The sequence below is a fragment of the Oncorhynchus masou genome, chromosome 6, assembly GCF_036934945.1.
Source record: "Oncorhynchus masou masou isolate Uvic2021 chromosome 6, UVic_Omas_1.1, whole genome shotgun sequence".
NCBI classification, from domain to species: domain Eukaryota; kingdom Metazoa; phylum Chordata; class Actinopteri; order Salmoniformes; family Salmonidae; genus Oncorhynchus; species Oncorhynchus masou.
In genome coordinates, this window is record NC_088217.1 from 28,447,468 (window position 1) to 28,466,984 (window position 19,517).

The 19,517-nt window shown below is 44.6% G+C and overlaps 1 protein-coding gene across 3 annotated transcripts in view; it reads right to left on the reverse strand.

The window, feature by feature from the left end:
- Positions 1 to 553: 553 nt before the first annotated feature.
- LOC135541830 (nck-associated protein 5-like) overlaps positions 554 to 19,517 on the reverse strand; it is a 103,336-nt gene continuing 84,372 nt past the window's right edge. Inside the window, exons 8-14 of one of the 3 annotated variants that reach the window (XM_064968244.1) lie at positions 15,034 to 15,126; positions 8,702 to 11,943; positions 7,172 to 7,340; positions 6,982 to 7,060; positions 6,598 to 6,885; positions 6,208 to 6,341; positions 554 to 3,507 (exon numbers count right to left, since the gene is read on the reverse strand). In XM_064968244.1, coding sequence (XP_064824316.1) covers positions 3,262 to 3,507; positions 6,208 to 6,341; positions 6,598 to 6,885; positions 6,982 to 7,060; positions 7,172 to 7,340; positions 8,702 to 11,943; positions 15,034 to 15,126 — 4,251 coding nt within the window. In that variant the 3' untranslated portion in view covers positions 554 to 3,261. Of the gene's footprint in view, positions 3,508 to 6,207; positions 6,342 to 6,597; positions 6,886 to 6,981; positions 7,061 to 7,171; positions 7,341 to 8,701; positions 11,944 to 15,033; positions 15,149 to 19,517 lie in introns of all 3 variants that reach the window. The other 2 variants (XM_064968242.1, XM_064968241.1) reach the window with 2 other exon arrangements.

Below are 19,517 nucleotides of genomic sequence, written 5' to 3' on the forward strand. Positions count from 1 at the left end.
CACTCGGTTCAACACAAACCCTAGCCTTAACACAACTCTAGCTTCATGTCTACACTCGGTTCAACACAACCCTAGCCTTAACACAACCCTAGCTTCATGTCCACAACCTGGTTTAACCCGAACTCTTGCCTCAACCCTAATTTGGCATAACCCTAACTCTAATCCAGAGTATTGCATTTGCAGAGTACTGAAACAGCAAGAGAGTCTTGTTTGTTTCAAAATCATAGCATGCTCTGATGTTTCATGGATATTGCAAGCTTTTAGAAAGAGGCGTTCAATCAAGAGCCTTGAATGAATAAATTAAGAATGGCAAGTGAGCTCAGATTTTTATTTGTTGGGTTCTTGCATTTGTTTAGAGCAACAAATTAACAATCATCATTTTGTTTTTACAATCTTGATAAATAAAGCCATAAACCGTAAAATAGATTAAGTTTAAGCTTTATGAATCTTTATTTAAGTGGAAATGGTATATACATCACTTGAAATACTATTTACCAAATCAGAGTAATAACATGAGAATACCCCAGGAAACAGAACACCAAACACAGACCTCTCATGGAAAAAAAATAACTTTAATTAAATAAGAGCATAGTACAAAAATAAATCGGTATCAGAATAAAAACGTCTATAACAACAATGTCAACGACATCAACAATAACAAAACGTTCACTGATTATGATTTGCCCTCAAAAATAAATAAATAAATACAACAAATAGATAGAGCTGCAACAACCTCTTTGAATTAAGTGAGATAAATTGAGTCCATAAAGCAAACATATTAAGTAAAGATTTCACCTCTATGCCACTCCATCCTGGTCAGCATTGCCATAGTTAAGGTGTATGGTGTTGCTAAGACCCATGTTTGACTGACAGAGGGAGTCCATAAAGGCTTCCCTGCAGATAGATGACGTGTGTTACCATGGTGTTAACATGTAGCTACCCATGGATCTCCCAGTTACTTCCAATGGAATCTGGTGGAATGAAAAATGCTACCATCTGAAGTACTGTAGTTGGTTAGTTATTATTTAGTTGTATATGGTTTGGTCGCAACGCAGAACACAGTAATCCAAGACAAAATGATTGTGTTAAATATGTCCCATGGAAACATTTTTATTATGAGATGATTGTAAAAGAGATTGGGCTTCATGTCACACACTTGTTTTCATTTAGCCATGATTCAGAGATGGGGGTGAAAGGGAGGACCGGCAACACATATTCTGGAAGACAACCTCTTCAACTCAAATCTATCTGTTCTCACAGAGAAGTGTATATACAGTAACAGTCAGATCTCCATTTCCATGGGGGGGGGGGGGGCTGAAGGACAAGCAATGTTCAAAGTGGGATTACGAAAAATGTGAACTCGAGAAAAGTCAAATCCGTGTCAGTTTGGAAAGATCACATGCTTCTGAAAGCAGAGTTTGGAAGCACAAGGATGTCTTATCCCTGAAGAAGTTTGTGGGGAGTTATGAAGCGGATGGAACTACTTATGAGGACATAATCAAGTACATGGGCTGGGAGGGAGGGAGGGAGGGAGGAGTCCATGCGTGTACATCATGGTGTAGCATCTGCACTACAGCAATGGTGATCGTACAATGATCCATGTCTAACATTCCTATAGCACAGACATTTTGTCTTTCTTAATTGTACAACAGTAAATTGATTGAATGCGTGTCTGTCTGTGCCTGTTAAAGGCAAACATTGGCCCATATTGCAGAAGTAAGCAACTACTCTATGTTCAGTGGGGCTGGATCGTTACTTCTTCACAAGGGAGGCCTACATCCATCTTTTTGCTTTAGTGGAGCATTTCAGACAAAGTAAGAGTTATCGGTTCAATCGTTTCTGGCAGGATAAATATGGAACCTGTGCCAAACAAGATTTTTGACAGGGTGCGTTATAGAGCAGTGGACTAAACAGCCGACAATGAGCCTTTTAAAGGCATTTTCCCCAGACATTCACATAAGTCGCATTCATGGGAAACACTGTGCATGTCAGGTTAAGCACAAATTACCTTTAAAAAGTCTGTTAAAGTACGCTGTTCTTTAACTCGTCTTAAATTGAATCCTGGCTCATGTATGCCAACTCAGTTTATAGTATAGAAAAAGGTGGATGGATCGTGTTACTTACTCACTCTTTCAGCTTGTCAAACTATTTTGAGTATTAAATAGCAGCTCAGTTTAGAACTTCATTGTTAATGGCGCATTCACAGGCTGCCTATATAATGCTGTTATAATGGCATTATTCCTGACGAATGGTTCACTACGTAAAACAGTCTGACAATGGATTATACACATGTAAAACATTTGACTCTTGGTTGAGATTCTTCGCATTTCATTGTCCATAACACATACTAGGTAATGTCTGGTCATAAGTGTAATATAATGGCTGTTGTCATGATCTGCCACTATGTGTTACAGTAGGTTGTGAAACAGTACACTATATGGCAGCTTCAGAGAAAGTGTGAACTTCTTTTCCCCGGGCAGAAGCTCATTGACATAGTCATAGCTAGTGTGGAAACCCTGCATTAAGTCTCACTCACATACACACATCCTTCCATTCATACCCACACTTTTTTATTTAACTTAAAATTACATGATACATAACATGTAACAAAGCACAACAGTAAAAAAAACAAAAAAAACAACTGAAAACAGGGAAGTTTATTGTAGTCGATCCCCACATTGCGACATATTTAGTGGGCAGTAAAATGTGGTTGTTTTCTGGCATTAATGGCTGCCCAATTATCCTAGACTGAAACATGTCCACATCCAGGACAGACTTGAAAAACCCCTGATACCAGCCACTTCTTGGGGCCGACCTCAGGAGCCTGGTTAAATTATTTAACAACAATTCTTCAGATTATCCAGACCATGGTGATCGTGTGGCTGTCTTGAATGTGTTATTTTCCCATGCATCTCGTCGGTGTGTGTACACATTTGAGTTGAGCTGGTCTGTCATCAGATGCTTGTTGCTTGGAGAACAACAGTGCCCAATTCTCAGTCTAGTTCCACAAATGATGTGTGTGTGTGAACATCAGTCAACCTGAGGGTGAGTTTTCCAGCAGTACTAACCAAATCTCAGCAAAGTAGACAGGGTCAGCAGAGAGAGCTGTGTGTGTGGAAGAGGGAAGGAGGTACTTCAACTTGGTCTGCCTTATAGGCTGGGCCACCATTACAAGGAGGCATGGATGTGCATCATTAGCCGTGGTTTAAAGGGTGTCGGTTGGTCCATCTCTCCCTCTGTTCCCCTATCTGTCCCTGGGTCCTAGCCCTGGCTGCCACAGGACGACAGGCTGTCGTAGAAGGAGTCACTGAGGGATTCAGGCGTCTCTCTCAGGGACAGGAGTTCCTCTGGTCTCTCCTTCACCAGCTCCAGCCCTCCGTCCTTCCCCACCTCTGAGGAGCTGGGCGTCCGCCCCTTACCCCGCTGGCTGAGCCCTGTCTGGAGTGGCAGGGGGAGGCTGCCTGGGTCAGTGGCCAGGGGGCGCTGGGGGGAACACTGTTTCAAACTCTTGGGGGAGAGGAAAGGTGGGCACATGAAGAAGGGGGAGGATAGAGGGGAACAGGGGAGGATATGGATGGTAGGGAGGGACAGGGGGACAGAATGATGCTATAGTTAGTTATTTTAGGACAAGGTGAGATTTAACAGGTTCTAGGGAAACATGTGCACCGTTGCATTTGACTGGGTTCATGCAAGTGATTGATTGATCAAGCCTGGGAGAAATCCTCACTATCAGTATAATGCAATTTGGCAGTATGCCCAGAACATTGTTTTGAGAACAGAAATGGGTGTCCCAGTTTCAAGGTCTCAGCTTAGAGAGAAGAAGCCTCGTATTGGGGCATTGGTTGGTCACATGCATGAACCAAATGTTAATGAATAATAAATTATGAATGATAAATAAGCTAAATCATGCAAATATAACTTGTCTGTGTAAGCAGTATAAGAGAACTAAGGGGACTGCCCCAGGGGAGCATTTGACAGACAAGTACTACTTGGTGCATTAAGTTTGTTGGAACCTCTCCAGCTTTCTGACAATAAAGAATGATTCATTTAATATTGACTTCAGGTGTCCCTGGTGGTAATTTCCGCAACAGTCAGTAACCATGCTTCCATTCAACTCACTACGACATGGAAAAGCATGCAGTTTATTAGGCTACGGATTAAATGAGTTCTGATTAATTTCACAGGGTGGTGAATGTGCACGGCGATAAGTTTGATTTTCCTTTCTAATAAATATCGAAGGTCTTTACCCTTTACACTCGTTAGAATTGGTCTATATGGATAGGGCTAAATTGAAATTTTTCTTATAGAAGAAATCTGAAATGCATAATCATGTTAGCAATTGAAAGGGACAGTTTGGAGATCATGGGAAAATTATTAGATCAAAAGGTAAGAATACAACAGTTCACTTGACAAGACTGAATCCAAACATTACATTATTGATTTTATATTAATTTTACATTTACTGTACTTTGCCACATTTGTTTATAAATACTCTGGATCCTTTCAGTAGCATGATAAGACTATTCCTGGAAAATGTGGGTTAGGTCCAACATAAGACAACAAATGTCAAGGGTTTGAGTGAGAGGACTAAACTCTCCAAAGTGTGCCATTTCAATGCACTTTAATGACTCAAAGAAGTCTTCAACTATAAGGTACTTTAATTAAAAACATTTTTTTTAGCTCACCTAGTTGTGCTGTTAAGGATCTAGAGCACACTTCATTTTGAAGACAACCCTGCATCCCCGCCATCACACAATTACTGTTGTTGTTTACGCAATCCAGAAACAGCCCATTATAAATAGCAATCTGGGTCAGGTGAGAATGATTCGAAAGCTTGTTCTATTTCCAACATGACTAGCGAAGTTATAAAACATGATCTTACAGTGTTAGGCTTCACAAGGCAGTTCAGAGAAACAGATGGTAATAATGTTGGTGGGTATAGAAAGGAGTCATGAGTGCATTCAGGTTCGTGTGCTGCAGCAGATTCTCTTCAAGAATAAACAAACATTAGCTCATTCTGTTCAGAACAACCCAGGGTATGACACCATGTCATCTTGTAACTGTACATCAGACATAGTGATCATAAACATTTGACACTGTATGTGTATAGGAGTTTTATGATTTGGAAATGTGAAGTGCACATTTGGACTCACGGGTCTTTGGCTAGCTTGTATGCATCTTTCAAAATACATTGAGTCATCTTAATTAACATTTCCCGCACACAGACATATTTTTTTTTGTTGCAAAAGTTGCCCAATTACCGGGAGGGATGGGGGCAACTTGTTGTCACGTGCGGTGCTCAAGTTCACAACGGCTGCCAGGAAAAACCCATACTGCGCTGTGAAGTGCAGAGCCAGAGCTCTGATGTCATGTATAGCATGTTACTGTACAGCCACTACATTCCAATTTAGGTGCCTATTAGTGCCCAAATATGCCACTGTAAAGGGTTAATTTGTATGCTGGTGACATGATGATGATCGGTGCTTAGCTGCTAATTGACAAATTAAAAGTGGGCACATTTGCTGTTTATTCATAATCTCATCATGTACCCTCTACACTGTATCAATGAGCTGTTTGCTTGAGTACCTGTGCCAAGTGGGCACATTTGCTGTTTTCGCAGGACTTTTTATGCTAAATGGGACGGTGAATTACAAGTTATACTTATGTGCACTACGTCATTACGCACAGCTCTTCATTCGTAACAAGCCAGTTTGATGGAAACACTGCTGTTAAAATGCAAATGTTAAAATTTCTTTGTGCACTCTTTCCCCTCAATAAACTTCAAATTTCTCAAAAAAAGGGAGAACTTGGCATTAAAATCTGTGGACTTCTGTGCATTTCAGTTCCAGTCTGCCATTAAAGCAGCCCATTCAAAGGGAGAGAGTCAAAAACAAGTTAGTCAAAACCCCTTCACCCTCTCGTTTTCACAGCAACGCCCCCATACCCGAGAAAAGGCAGGATGAGCTCTCACTCACTCACAATGCTAATGGGACTCTGGTGCTGACAAGGGATAACAACTGACAGGTGACAGTGTTCAAGGCCCCAGCTATCTTTCTATCAACCTTATCTCTTCAAATATGAATAAAGAGCTGCGCTTTCATCATTTGTAACATAGATTATTAAGATGTAACATGTCAGCACAGAGTAAATGGATGTGGTCTTCTTCGAAAGTTCTCATTAGAATGGAGATGACTTTGACTCACTCACCCTTCTGGATGGGGTCCCCAGGTCTCCCTGCACATCCAGGTAAACATCAGTGGCTCCCGCAGAGCCTTTCAGATTGGGAAAGGTCCAGTTCTTGGTGAGGGGATTTTGTATATGAGCTCCATAGGCATCTATATCTGCATAAGAGCAAATTAAATTCAAAATGGAAAAAAAAGAGCGTACCTCAGGTGTTTTGTTGAAGGTTTAAACTTGTGTGTATAGTTGGTTCAGTTTTTTGTTTTGCAGGATTTATCATTATATTAACACAACTGATAAAATATGAACTTTCGCCATATTTTTGTTTTGTGTGTAAAATGTCAGCATTGAAATGGTCTACATGGGAACACAACAAGTCCTATGGTAATACAAAGCTTACCCTTGTTCTAAGCTTACCCTTGTGGATTGTACTGGACTGGTGCATGTTGGTACCGTTTCCCTCCAGCCCTGAGCCATACAGGACAAACGGGTTGACTTCATCCAGAGATGACAGCTCTCTCTCCAGTGTATGGGCCTTACGCGGAACCTTCATCATGGCCCCATGCTTACCCTGGGAGCAAGAAACCCCTTGCTCTTCCTGTGGCTTCCCCTTAGGGATGCTCTTCCCTGCCATGTTACTGGCGTAGTCTGGCATGGGGAACGTGCCAATGCCACTGTCGAGGGTGCACATGGAGGCCCCAGAACCTAAACAGTGAGGAAGGAACAATCAAGTGAGACTAGAGTCAGAGCTACTCAAGGAAAATAGACGACTGGCATTATTATGATTCAGCATCATGCTACCTGTAAAATGCTGAGCACTAATGGACTCTGCCAAGCTGTCTTCTGATGTGACCTCACCCTTGCAGATCATAACCGAACCCTGAAACAGCAAGGGTTAATGACAATCATATATATCACTGACACTACATGTGTAGTTTATTAATCTTTCTATAGTGTATCAGAGGAATACGACAGAGAGAAAAGAGTTTACCTGGGCTATCTCGTCCCTGCTCTTGGTGTGGCTGATCCCGTTCCTCTGGTGACTGAAGTTGGGCCGCGACCTCTTAGAGTCAAAGGAGAGGCGTCTGTGTGTCATTCCAAAGGTGGTAGGTATAGCTCCCCTCTCGTCCACCCTGTTTCCAGAACAAGACGTCGAGGGACTTAAGGAGGAAGACGTTACAACAAAATCATAGGGGAACTAGCTTTTGACTCCATTTACAAATCCAATTTGATCAGATATAAATCATAAGAGAAAGAGTTTACCCTCTGGCCAAGTTTTATAATTATCTTATGATCACAAATGTAGTACACTGACAGCCCCAGTCCAATATATCCTAGACAGGGTTTGGATGTACAGTGGGGCAAAAAAGTATTGTCATGCTGAAAGACCCAGCCACGTTTCATCTTCAATGTCCTTGCTGATGGAAGGAGGTTTTCACTCAAAATCTCACGATACATGGCCCCATTCATTCTTTCCTGGATCAGTCGTCCTGGTCCCTTTGCAGAAAAACAGCCCGAAAGGATGATGTTTACACCCCCATGCCCCACAGTAGGTATGGTGTTCTTTGGATGCAATTCAGCATTCTTTGTCCTCCAAACACGACGAGTTGAGTTTTTACCAAAAAGTTCCATTTTGGTTTCATCTGATCATATGACATTCTCCCAATCTTCTTCTGGATCATCCAAATGCTCTCTAGCAAACTTCAGACGGGCCTGGACATGTACTGGCTTAAGCAGGGGGACACGTCTGGCACTGCAGGATTTGAGTCCCTGGCGGCTTAGTGTGTTACTGATGGTAGGCTTTGTTACTTTGGTCCCAGCTCTCTGCAGGTCATTCACTAGGTCCCCCCGTGTGGTTCTGCGATTTTTGCTCACCATTCTTGTGATCATTTTGACCCCACGGGGTGAGATCTTGCGTGGAGCCCCAGATCGAGGGAGATTATCAGTGGTCTTGTATTTCTTCCATTTCCTAATAATTGCTCCCACAGTTGATTTCTTCAAACCAAGCTGCTTACCTATTGCAGATTCAGTCTTCCCAGCCTGGTGCAGGTCTACAATTTTGTTTCTGGTGTCCTTTGACAGCTCTTTGGTCTTGGCCATAGTGGAGTTTGAAGTGTGACTGTTTGAGGTTGCGGACAGGTGTTTTTATACTGATAACAAGTTCAAACAGGTGCCATTAATACAGGTAACGAGTGGAGGACAGAGGAGCCTCTTAAAGAAGAAGTTACAGGTCTGTGAGAGCCAGAAATCTTGCTTGTTTGTAGGTGACCAAATACTTATTTTCCACCATAATTTGCAAATAAATTCATAAAAAATCCTACAATGTGATTTTCTGGATTTCTTTTTCTCATTTTGTCTGTCATAGTTGAAGTGTACCTATGATGAAAATTACAGGCCTCTCATCTTTTTAAGTGGGAGAACTTGCACAATTGGTGGCTGACTAAATACTTTTTTGCCCCACTGTATGTCATTCATTCTCAGGTAAATGATCAGGTTATTTAGGAATACATATCATTATTACCTGTTGAGGAGCTGCTGCATGAAGTTCTCTGCGGTCAATCCTCTGCACATGAGTGACAGTTGGCCTTGGGCCTGGTCCATCACCACCTCACATGAGTGGCCTCTGCCAGAGCGGTCCATCCCGACCCTGTTCACATATGCCCGCTCCTCTTCCAGCGCCTTCCGCAGGTCCTCTGCCTTCTCCATCAGCTTGGAGATATTCAGGCTCTCCACCACCTTCTGGGGACCACCTGTCTTAGGGTCCTTAGCCCCTCCGCCAGAGGCAGACGATGACATGTTGATCTTGAACTTGGACACTTCCGGTTTGCGGTTGAGGGCGGGGAGCTTGCTCTTCCTCAGGCCGAACCAGTTGGCGATGCCATTGGAGGCCTTCTGCTTTGGCTCGGCTACCGGGCCCTGGTCCTGCTCCTGCAGCTTCAGCATGTTTTCCTCGATGCCACGCATTACCTTCTGCTCAATGGCAGACTGGAGCACGGATGGGCCAGACGAGTACGGCTTTTTGTCCTCTTTTGCGATGGCTTCAGTAGACGGCCGTGGGGGCAGAGGGGGAGGCGGGAAGCTCTCTGCATGGCCAAAGGTCTTTTTCTTGCCGGCCGGGAGCTTGGTTTTGTCCTCTGGCCGAAGTGGGTTTCTCTGAGCCATGGCACGGTCCTCAGGAATGGGTTTGACCCCTCTGGGATAAGAGGAAGCTTGACCTACCTTTGAAGGGGACTTTGACGGGACTTTAGTGGGGCTGTTTTGTGTGCTGGGGGCAGTTTTACTGTGGTGGCTCTGGGTGATGGGGCATTTCCCATAGCTCCGCACCACTGGAGGAGTCTCTGTGTTGGAGGATGATGTGCCCATCTTGATCTTTGGACCCTCTGCTTTTGCTACATATATCCTGGGAGAAAACAGTGTCTCCTGCTCTCCCTTGGGTATCATTGATGGGGTGGCTGAGGATTTGGTGCCCGATTCATGTATTGGACCTATCACCCTAGTGTGACTGCCGAGGCTGGTTTTGGGGTAGGGCTTCCCATCCAGGGAATCAGTGGATTTCTGATTTCTGTGCTGCTCTGCTCCAGTTCGCTCAACTTGCCTTTCAGCGGTCTTGCTTTTCTCGATATTGTTGGTGGGGGGTTTGCCTAGGTTACTTTGTACATCCTTCTTGTCCACAGACTGTGCACCTACTGGCAGATCTTCTGTGCTCTTCAGTTTCCCCAAAGCAGCCAGGCGCTCTTTGAAGGGGTGGTGACTGGACTCACTCTGGGAAGTCTTGCCCTGCACTAGTCTCTTGGGGTCACCTCGCCTGGCTGAAGACTGAGTTGGCTGGGCAAGTTCACAGTTCTGTTGGCTGGGCTCTGGAGCTGCACGGTGCTCCTGGTGCCTGTCCCTCATGCTGGAGTAGCTGGGGTGACTACTTTGTGCTTTACTGGCGGCGGAGGAGGTCGAGGAGGGGAGGCTAAAGTGTTGGTTTGGCTTGTGCCAGACGGGGCTTTCTGAGTCAGTGTCCTGGTCAGAGAAGTCCTGGTCAGCCTTCCCTGGGGACGAGTCAGGGTGCTGTGAAGACTGGGGGCTGAGGAGGCTCTCATCTTGCTGACAATGCTTCTCTAGAGGACCCTCGTGTTGGGGGTAAGGGAGGTACTGGGACTTCTTAAGACCCTCCAGGAACTGGGGCGTCCCATCTGAGGGGCAGACATTCTCGTATTGGGGTACCTTCTGAGAGCCCCTTTGTGCATGAGAGGAGGGGGGTGCCTTTGTGCTGTCGCTGGGTTTGGGCGCAAAGTGGCTGCTGAAAACAATCTCCTTGGCCATGGGAGGGGTGTCCACAATGTCCTCTGATTTGGGTGGGGAGGTGGGGGCGGAGTGTGTAGCAGGGTAGGGGTCTGTTTTGGAGGAGGATGAGGATGGCTGCTTCTCCCTCTCTGTGTTGGTGGCTTTGCGGGTCATGATGGGAGAGTGGTACACCTCATAGTTGTTGTTGTTCCTGCAGGGGATCTTGGAGCTGCGGGTGAGCTGGGGACTTAGACGGAGGGGGTTGCCTGGTTGTGCCTGGTTGATCCCCGGAGGGATCTTCAGGAACTTGAGCAGCCGGGATGGGGAAGAGATGGGCTTGACTTCACTCAGACCTGAAGAGGGAGAGGTGGGGCTGAGTGCAAGCTTGCTCTTCCCAGAGGGATTCAGGGCCTGAGCTGAGCTGTTCCTCTCAGGCACTGGGGCTGGAGAATAAGATTCCACCGCCACCTTCTTGGAGACGGATGTCTCATTGGAGAAGTAGAGCCCGTTGCAGATCTGATCACTCACTTCCTGCTCCTTGGGATATCCTGGTTCCGTCTCAACATGGTCTGTGTGTGAGGTAGAAGAGTGCAGGCTGTTGTTCACATTGTGTGCCGCTGCCTCTACTTCCAGGTAGCAGCACTCTTCCAGACTGTCCTCGTTCTGGCTCTGCGACGTTGCCATGACAGCCTTTATGTGCTTTATATCCTCACTATGAGAGGGCACAGGTGGCGGTTTGCAGGACGGATGCTCATCTGTGTGTTTTTGTAACCTCCTGGGCTCCTGCCCTAGCATCCCGTTGAGGTTGGCTTGGATTAGCAAGGAGAGGAAAGGATCAGAAGAACAAAGACCTTCTGGAGTGCGCTCTAGGAAGTCCAAAGCTGTTTTGTGCATGTAGCACTGGTTTGTGCTGTCAGCAGAGAGGAGGTGGGAAAGAGCCGCTGCTTGGGGAGGGGTTGTGCTCTGTGCCGATGCCCCCTGGTCCTCTGCACAGGCCTGCCTGTTAAGGATCTCCACTCTGGCCTGGTGTGAGGCACTGTGGCCCTGGGCACACTTCAGCAGGCTGTCCAGGCTGCTCTTCTGGGAGAGTATGTGGCAGTACTGACATCTCCTGTGTTGTTGTTGCTGAAGCTGGGCATGGTCCTCCTGGAGAGCCCCTTCTCCATTGGCATAATCGTGAATGTCCGAGTCAGAGCTGGAGTGGTGGCAGCGTGACAATGAGTGTGCCACCGGGCGCTGTGGGGCAGGTAACGCCTCAGAGGACATCAGGGATATCTGGTCTCTCTCCATGGAGACCGGCGCCTGGCCCAGGTCATGGTGGGGGGACAGGCAGGAGGAGGGGTGGAACTTGAGTGGGTCTGACTCCTCCAGCTTGCGCAGGACCTCTAGGATGTGTGCTTTCTTCTTGAAAAACGGAGACAGGGCCTCCATGGAGGTGGCAGTGGCCCGGGCCGATGTGGCTGACCCATTCTGTGTGCAGTCCCCATTGCTCTGCATAAACAAGGACATCAGGATGGAACTTTGTTACATCTTCATCAAACAACAAACTAAGAACAACACTTCAAGTTAAGTACAGTACGACTGCTATCGGAAGATGTGCACAATGCCTCCAACATCTAACACATTGCATGCACGGTGCACCAGGAGTTATATTCATTGACTTCACGCAGACACTAGATTGTGGAGGTTCCTTTTTACTGTTTTTTCTTGGATAAGTAATGACTTAGAGAGCCTGCAACTCATGTTTCAGTGAATGTACTTGTTTCAAGTTAACAGTCCAAGTCACCAATGACTACGTCACAGCAACAGAGGACATCCTGAGAATTCTGAGCACACTAGTCCTGACAGGGGGAGGAATAAATGAACGACAGATTGGGAAGGAGAGAAGACTGGAGAGGCGACTGAAGCTACTTTGGTTACACATGGCCTGCCAACCTTAGGAAGCTGTCTTTATCTTTAATTAAAGATGCAATTAATTCTGTAATCAGTGAGAAAATGTATTCTGCTCTCTTCCGCCCGCCTCATTACCTCTTCCTGAAAAGTGGCAATTAGAGGTCGGCACAGGAGTGACTTATCCCCCCCCCCCCGTACTATCCTAATCCCGCAACAGTTCCCTAACCACGGAACTTTACAGTCCCGCCCGATAAAAATTGCTCCCATCCTGTGCAGAAATCAGAAATAAATTCTTCCATTAACTGCTTGGCTGTCTCCACTCTGATGTGAATTCACCAATTTGTAAGTCGCTCTGGATAAGAGCGTCTGCTAAATGACTTAAATGTAAATGAAATGTAAAATGAGTAGCCACCCAGCTAGCACATAACATTCAGAGAACCATTTGTTTCTTAGAGCTTGGTGAAAGTGTGGTTGTCATATGGTTACTCTACATACAACTTTCCCACAACTTTCTGGGAATGGTGCAAGATAGTGGCTTTGGAACATTCTCAGCACATTTAATTAACTTTACCATAAAAAAAAATGTAAAACCTTTTTTCTTGTTATTTCATTACTTTAACAGAACAATTCCTAAAAACATGGTTACATTTCATTCACATTTTGGTAATGCTCTGTGAACATTCTCTAACTGGTTTGGCATTGGGAATGTTCTCAAATTGTTCCAAGAATGTTAAAACAAACAACGTTTTTCTGTGGGAATTTCAGTACTTCGAGAAAGTTAAGAAAATGTTCCATAAAAACCACAAGAAAACCTTTAACGTTCAGAGAATGTTCTAAGAATGTTATTTAAAAACATATACATTCCATTCTCAGCATCAACAAAACTCTCCATCCTCTATCTTGTTAAATGTGTTGGCTGTGCCCAGTAATTGGCCACACCGGATCTTAATGAGTGCTTGTTTCCTTTGAAATGTTATTGGTAAAAAAAACATGGTGCAGAGGACTAATTCCATGGATAGAGAACAGAAGATTACTTTATCACATTGAGTGTTGTATACTTTTTTCATTTATTTAATAAACAAATGTATCACATTTTTGTGTTATTTGATCACTCAGGTTCCCTTTATCTAATATTAGATTTTGGTTGAAGATCTGATAACATTCCGTGTCAAAAATATATATATGAAAAAAAGAAAATCAGAAAGGGGACAAACACTTTTTCAGGGCACTGTATATACAATCTGGATGGGAGCTAGGGAGAGTTGGGAGCAGTGGAGCTAGGGAGAGTTGGGAGCAGTGGAGCTAGGGCGAGTTGGGAGCAGTGGAGCTAGGGCGAGTTGGGAGCAGTGGAGCTAGGGGGAGTTGGGAGCAGTGAAGCTAGGGCGAGTTGGGAGCAGTGGAGCTAGGGGGAGTTGGGAGCAGTGGAGCTAGGGAGAGTTGGGAGCAGTGGAGCTAGGGAGAGTTGGGAGCAGTGGAGCTAGGGGGAGTTGGGAGCAGTGGAGCTAGGGGGAGTTGGGAGCAGTGGAGCTAGGGGGAGTTGGGAGCAGTGGAGCTAGGGGGAGTTGGGAGCAGTGGAGCTAGGGGGAGTTGGGAGCAGTGGAGCTAGGGGGAGTTGGGAGCAGTGAAGCTAGGGCGAGTTGGGAGCCGTGGAGCTAGGGGGAGTTGGGAGTAGTGGCGCTAGGGGGAGTTGGGAGCAGTGCAGAGCTTAGCTGAGGATGTAACTGTATTCAGTCAGTCAAATGTATCTACTCTAACCATGGTTCATTAAGACCATAGAGACAAGGGGCTTCTGCATTACATTAGCTGGTTATCCAAAGTTCTGGAGAGAACAAATAGCATTTGGATAAAGCTAAATAACACCTTTTCACCTCCCATTATCTCGATGAGAGCCTTTATATTCTAAAGCAGCATTTCAACAGTGGACTTCACAGGTTTGTGTTAATGGGTTCACTAAAGGGATATTGCATTAACTATAAATTGACACAAAATCTCCCCCTCACTACATCATTGTGTAACACCCCAGGGATATATGAAGGGTATACAAAATGCAATCTGAAGACTATGGGATGATGGCTTGGTTGCTTTGAGACTTGGGGCCAGAGAGAAACCAAGGATGTCTGATGAAAATAAAGGGAGAGAAAGGAGTGCATAGGTTGAGTGTTTGTTCAGAGGGAAACAAAAATCTAAATTCAATTTGACACCTCTGTACCTGCCTGACAATGAAAACCCAATCAGTTTCCCTCAGTGTTGAAATGACTGGTTCTCCCTCTTTCCTTTCTTCCACTTGTTTCTCTGTCATTTGTTAGCAAGAGTCTAGTGCTGCTCATCGGGCAGTGATTACATCGGCCTATTTTGAGAACATTAGAGGGGCTTGGTGAGAGCCGTTGGGGGTACTTAGGTGAGTGTAGGGGAAAAACAGGTGGAACTTTCACAGCAGAAAATGGAATGGTGGCGCTAGAACATTGAGCCAAGCCCCTTTCAATTATATTGATTTGTGGTTCAATTGATACTGGGAATGGGAATTTCAGACTTGGGTGACTGGGGGACCTCCTTGGAACATATGAGTATGAAAATCAACATTGTGATTACTAACAGCAGGGGTCCAAAGCTGGTGAAGCATTTGTAATTCTATGGTCAAAGTGAAGTTTTAGTTGGGGGTTAAGGTTTTTGTGTGGGTTAGCTGCTCACCTTGAGTTCCACCTGGTTTTTGGACACCAGCAATTTGTCACTGTCCATGGTCAGGGGTTCTGTGCTGGGCTCTGTGCTGGGCTCTGTGGGGCTCTGTGACAGACACCAACTGCAACTGGAACAAGAGAGGACAGAGAAAGAAGAATGTCAGTAACGGCACCATTTCGACTATTGTCATTATTTGCACCCTCTCCTGATTTCCTTTAACCTGCCTCCTAATAGACAGAGAAAATGGCATTACCGGAGTGGGCCAGCCTCGTTTCATTCCTATCCAAGCGCTGAGTAATTAAATTGCTTCGGCATTGAGATGGCATCAGGTTTCCTTATAATATTAAATCACAAAGAAAGGTGATGGCAGGGGAAGAGGCATTCACTCTGCATGTGAGGGGAAAAGGTTTTTTCCCCTCACAGGTAAGAGAGAGGCAAAGAAAGCAAAGGAAGAATACAGAAAAATGGAGGCATGGGGAAGAAGGGGGTTGGGGGAGTTGAGGACAGTTTCCATTTACAATAATAGAATGTGCCACTTTGCCCTCCTGTGAATTACAAGGCAATTTATTTTAGATGAAATGCTGTATTGATATTTCTGCTGCAGATGGCTTCTCTCTCTCCTATCCCCTCTACCGTGGAGTGGGTGAAATACTAATAGAAAATAGAGAGAGGGAGTTGGTGTAAACAAACAGAGGTGAAAAAAAGAGAGGAATGGAAAGGGATAGAGATGGAGAAGTGGCATGGGAGAGAGAGGTGCCAAGTGTCACACTTCAAAGAAGAAGAAAAATGATGACCAAGGTCACTGAACATCTTTATCAAAGACAAGATGATCTCTGCATCTGTTCTTTTGAAGCCAAATTCACGGAAACTTCAGAGTCGTTGTATAATCATCTTTAAGTTCCAGAGTGGCGCAGCGGTCTAAGGCACTGCATCTCAGTGCTAGAGGCATCACTACAGACCCTGGTTCGATCCCTGGCTGTATAACAACCGCACGTTATAGGGAGTCCCATAGGGCGGCGCACAATTGGCCCAGTGTCGTCTGGGTTAGGGGAGGGCTTGGCCGGGGTAGGCCATCATTGTAAAATAAGAATTTGTTAATTGACTTGCCTAGTTAAAGAAAGGTTAAATATAAAAGTCTCAGCAGGGGATTCTAAAACCCTGTAGTGTATTTTTGGTTTCTTTCAACAAGGCCAAAATGGACAGTAAGAGCTCCAAGGAGCTTTCAGGCTCCAGGCTATAATCTATTTTTACAATTGATATTAGATATCAGTTTAGGTTAATACAGTGGGGCAAAAAAGTATTTAGTCAGCCACCAATTGTGCAAGGTCTCCCACTTAAAAAGATGAGATGCCTGTAATTTTCATCATTAGGTACACTTCAACTATGACCGACAAAATAAAAAAATAAAAATGAAAATAACATTGTAGGATTTTTAATGAATTTATTTGCAAATTATGGTGGAAAATAAGTATTTGGTCAATAACAGAAGTTTCTCAATACTTTGTTATATACCCTTTGTTGGCATTGACAGAGGTCAAACGTTTTCTGTAAGTCTTCACAAGGTTTTCACACGGTTGCTGGTATTTTGGCCCATTCCTCCATGCAGATCTCCTCTAGAGCAGTGATGTTTTGGGGCTGTTGCTGGGCAACACGGACTTTCAACTCCCTCCAAAGATTTTCTATGGGGTTGAGATCTCCTGGACCTTGAAATGCATCTTACGAAGCCACTCCTTCATTGCCCGGGTGGTGTGTTTGGGATCATTGTCATGCTGAAAGACTCAGCCACGTTTCATCTTCAATGCCCTTGCTGATGGAAGGAGGTTTTCACTCAAAATCTCACGATACATGGCCCCATTCATTCTTTCCTTTACACGGATCAGTCATCCTGGTCCCTTTGCAGAAAAACAGCCCCAAAGCATGATGTTTACACCCCCATGCCCCACAGTAGGTATGGTGTTCTTTGGATGCAATTCAGCATTCTTTGTCCTCCGAACACGACGAGTTGAGTTTACCAAAAAGTTATATTTTGGTTTCATCTGACCATATGACATTCTCCCAATCTTCTTCTGGATCATCCAAATGCTCTCTAGCAAACTTCAGACGGGCCTGGACATGTACTGGCTTAAGCAGGGGGACATGTCTGGCACTGCAGGATTTGAGTCCCTGGCGGCGTAGTGTGTTACTGATGGTAGGCTTTGTTACTTTGGTCCCGGCTCTCTGCAGGTCATTCACTAGGTCCCCCCGTGTGGTTCTGCGATTTTTGCTCACCGTTCTTGTGATCATTTTGACCCCACGGGGTGAGATCTTGCGTGGAGCCCCAGATCGAGGGAGATTATCAGTGGTCTTGTATGTCTTCCATTTCCTAACAATTGCTCCCACAGTTGATTTCTTCAAACCAAGCCTGGTGCAGGTCTACAATTTTGTTTCTGGTGTCCTTTGACAGCTCTTTGGTCTTGGCCATAGTGGAGTTTGGAGTGTGACTGTGAGGTTGTGGACAGGTGTTTTTTTTTAAGTGGGAGAACTTGCACAATTGGTGGCTGACTAAATACTTTTTTGCTCCACTGTAGGACTCGTTTTACTGTGGATATAGATATTTTTGTACCAGTTTCCTCCATCTTCACAAGGTCCTTTGTTGTTGTTCTGGGATTAATTTGCACTTTTCGCAACAAAGTACATTCATCTCTAGGAGACAGAACGCGTCTCCTTCCAGAGCGGTATGACGGCTGCGTGGTCCCATCGTGTTTATACTTGCGTACTATTGTTTGTACAGATAAAAGTGGTACATTCAGGCGTTTGGAAATTGCTCCCAAGGATGAACCAGACTTGTGGAGATCTTGGCTGATTTCTATTGATTTTCCCATGATGTCAAGCAAAGAGGCACTGAGTTTGAAGGTAGCACTTGAAAAACATCCATAGGTACACCTCCAATTGACTCAAATTATGTCAATTAGCCTAATCAGATGCATCTAAAGCCATGACATCATTTTCTGGAATTTTCTAAGCTGTTTAAAGGCACAGACAATTTAGTGTATGGAAACTTCTGACCCCCTGGAATTGTGATACAGTGAATTGTAAGTGAAATAATCTGTCTGTAAACAATTGTTGGAAAAATTACTTGTGTAATGCACAAAGTCAATGTCCTAACCGACTTGCCAAAACTATAGTTTGTTAACAAGACATTTGTGGAGTGGTTGAAAAACTAGTTTTAAATTACTCCAACCTAAGTGTATGTAAACTTCCAACTTCAACTGTACAGTGTGTGCAAATGAGGTAGGATAAGGGAGGTAAGGCAATAAATAGGCCATAGTGGACAAATAATTACAATATGGCAATTAAACACTGGAGTGATAGATGTGCAGAAGATGAATGTGCAAGTAGAGATACTGGGGTGCAAAGGACCAAAATAAATAACAATATGGGGATGAGGTAGTTGGATGGGCTTTTTACAGATGGACTATGTACAAGTGCAGTGATCTGTGAGCTGCTCTGACATCTGGTGCTTAAAGTTAGTGAGGGAGATATGAGTCTCCAGCTTCAGTGATTTTTGCAGTTTGTTCCAGTCATTGGCAGCAGAGCACTGGAAGGAAAGGCAGCCAAATGAGGAATTGGCTTTGGGGGTGACCAGTGAAATATACCTGCTGGAGCGCGTGCTAAAGGTGGGTGCTGCTATGGTGACCAGTGAGCTGAGACAAGGTGGGGCTTTACTTATCAAAGACTTCTAGATGACCTGGAGCCAGTGGGTTTGGCGGCGAATGTGAAGCGAGGGCCAGCCAACGAGAGCATACAGGTCGCAGTGGTGGGTAGTATATGGGGCTTGGGTGACAAAACAGATGGCACTGTGATAGACTGCATCCAATTTGCTGAGTAGAGTGTTGGAGGCTATTTTGTAAATGACATTGCCGAAGTCAAGGATCGGTAGGATAGTCAGTTTTACGAGGGTATGTTTGGCAGCATGAGTGAAGGATGCTTTGTTGCGAAATAGGAAGCCGATTCTAGATTTAATTTTGGATTGGAGATGCTTAATGTGAGTCTGGGTGTCTTATGTTTTACTGAGACATGGGTTGGATTCATCTGTTTGTGACTCAGAAATTGAGATAGGTAATTACTCTGTTGTCAGGAAGAATCGGAACGGTGGGGGAATATGTGCGTTTGTAAGATCAGACATTGCTTTTAACGTCAGATCAGATTTAAACGCTTATCTGGCTGGATATCTGCCTTCCCAAAATCAAGCCAATTTTGTTGGGGGTGTGTTATAGGCTGCCCAAGCAGAATGCATTCTATGAAGGTCTTGAAATTGTGTTGTCAAACTGTAATGATTCGCTTGAAGGAAATCATTTTGTTAGGGGATTTCAATACTGATGTCTGCAAAAAGAATAGCCCAATCCACAATGTATTTATGCACTTTTGTAGATCACTTGCTCTGACCCAAATTATAAAAGATCCCACCAGGATATGTGAAACAGTGCAAAGTACAATTAACTTAATATTGGTGTCTG